The sequence below is a fragment of the Apaloderma vittatum genome, unplaced genomic scaffold, assembly GCF_000703405.1.
Source record: "Apaloderma vittatum isolate BGI_N311 unplaced genomic scaffold, ASM70340v1 scaffold25644, whole genome shotgun sequence".
Classification (NCBI taxonomy): Eukaryota; Metazoa; Chordata; class Aves; order Trogoniformes; family Trogonidae; genus Apaloderma; species Apaloderma vittatum.
In genome coordinates, this window is record NW_009711308.1 from 5,434 (window position 1) to 6,508 (window position 1,075).

General features: G+C 54.0%; 1 protein-coding gene across 1 annotated transcript in view; it reads right to left on the reverse strand.

The window, feature by feature from the left end:
• Window positions 1–1,075, reverse strand: part of LPAR2 (lysophosphatidic acid receptor 2) — a 4,196-nt gene that overhangs the window by 2,583 nt on the left and 538 nt on the right. The window contains exon 3 of the mRNA XM_009867615.1: window positions 901–1,073. Within this exon, the coding sequence (XP_009865917.1) occupies window positions 901–1,073 (173 nt within the window). The remainder of the gene's footprint in view (window positions 1–900; window positions 1,074–1,075) is intronic.

The window sequence follows — 1,075 nt, forward strand, 5'->3', positions numbered from 1 at the left end:
AGGGAGTCGCCTTTGTTTGCAGCTCCACAAGGTTTTCCTGACGGGGCGAATTCTGTGCTTATCAGGGAAAAGATTTGCAAGCAAGGGGTTGTGACCGTAAGCCCAGAGTCGAGCTGGGGTGCGTTGATTTATTTTGCTTTAGGCTGTGAGGCCATTAAAAAAAAAAAGAAAAGGAGAAAAAAAAAATAACACCACCCACAAAACACAGATTAAAAGAAATCACGGAGCTCTAGGCTCCTGCAAGCGGCACTGGGGAGGACAAGCACGTACCCAAATAAAGTTTAATATCCTGGAGAGAGGTGGAGCCTCAGCATCAACTGCTTGTCCTCGCTGATCCTGTTTGCGCCAGAGCCTGCGGATGCAGACGGGCTGGTGGGCATTTAGCGCTCTGCTGGAGGTCAGAGAGCGGCTCCACCGAGACCTGAGACTCCCCTGGGGGATACATACACCCCAAGAAAAGAAATCTGAACAGATTTCAGCGCTTTGTTCCAGTAAAGAGTGAGGAATTTGTGTGCAGTCCCTGCCCCAAGCCTCTCTCTGGCCTTTAATAAGGGATGCCCCGAGCGCTGCTGCTCAGATAAAGTCTGATTGTAGCTCCTGCACCCTCGCTGCCCTTCTGTTGAGGAAGCACACTCGAGCTGAGCTGCTTCTCCACCCGAAATTACCGAGTCAAGGCAGCGACAGTTCCTCTCGTGCCTGCTTGCCAGAGGAGCGGAGGCTCAGGAGCTCGTCTCTCACAGCTCGCGCCGTATCCCCAAACCGTTGAGCTCTTCGGCGACCAAGCCACCACCAAAGCCCAGGGAAGCAGAATGTCCCCTCCCGGTTGTCGCGAGCGCCTCACCCACCCCGCGTGCCCAGCAGGGACGACCAAAGCGTCGTTTAGCTCGACTCAGGACTTACTTAGGATGATGGTGACCGTCTTGACGAGGCTGATCATGGTCTCCTTGTAGCGGGGGTGAAAGCTGGTGTGCTTGGACATCCGCGTCATCTTCCTCTTGACGTAGATGAAGATGTGCGTGTACACCACCACCATGATGAGGAAGATGACCAGGTTGGAGATGGCCCAGAAGGTCAG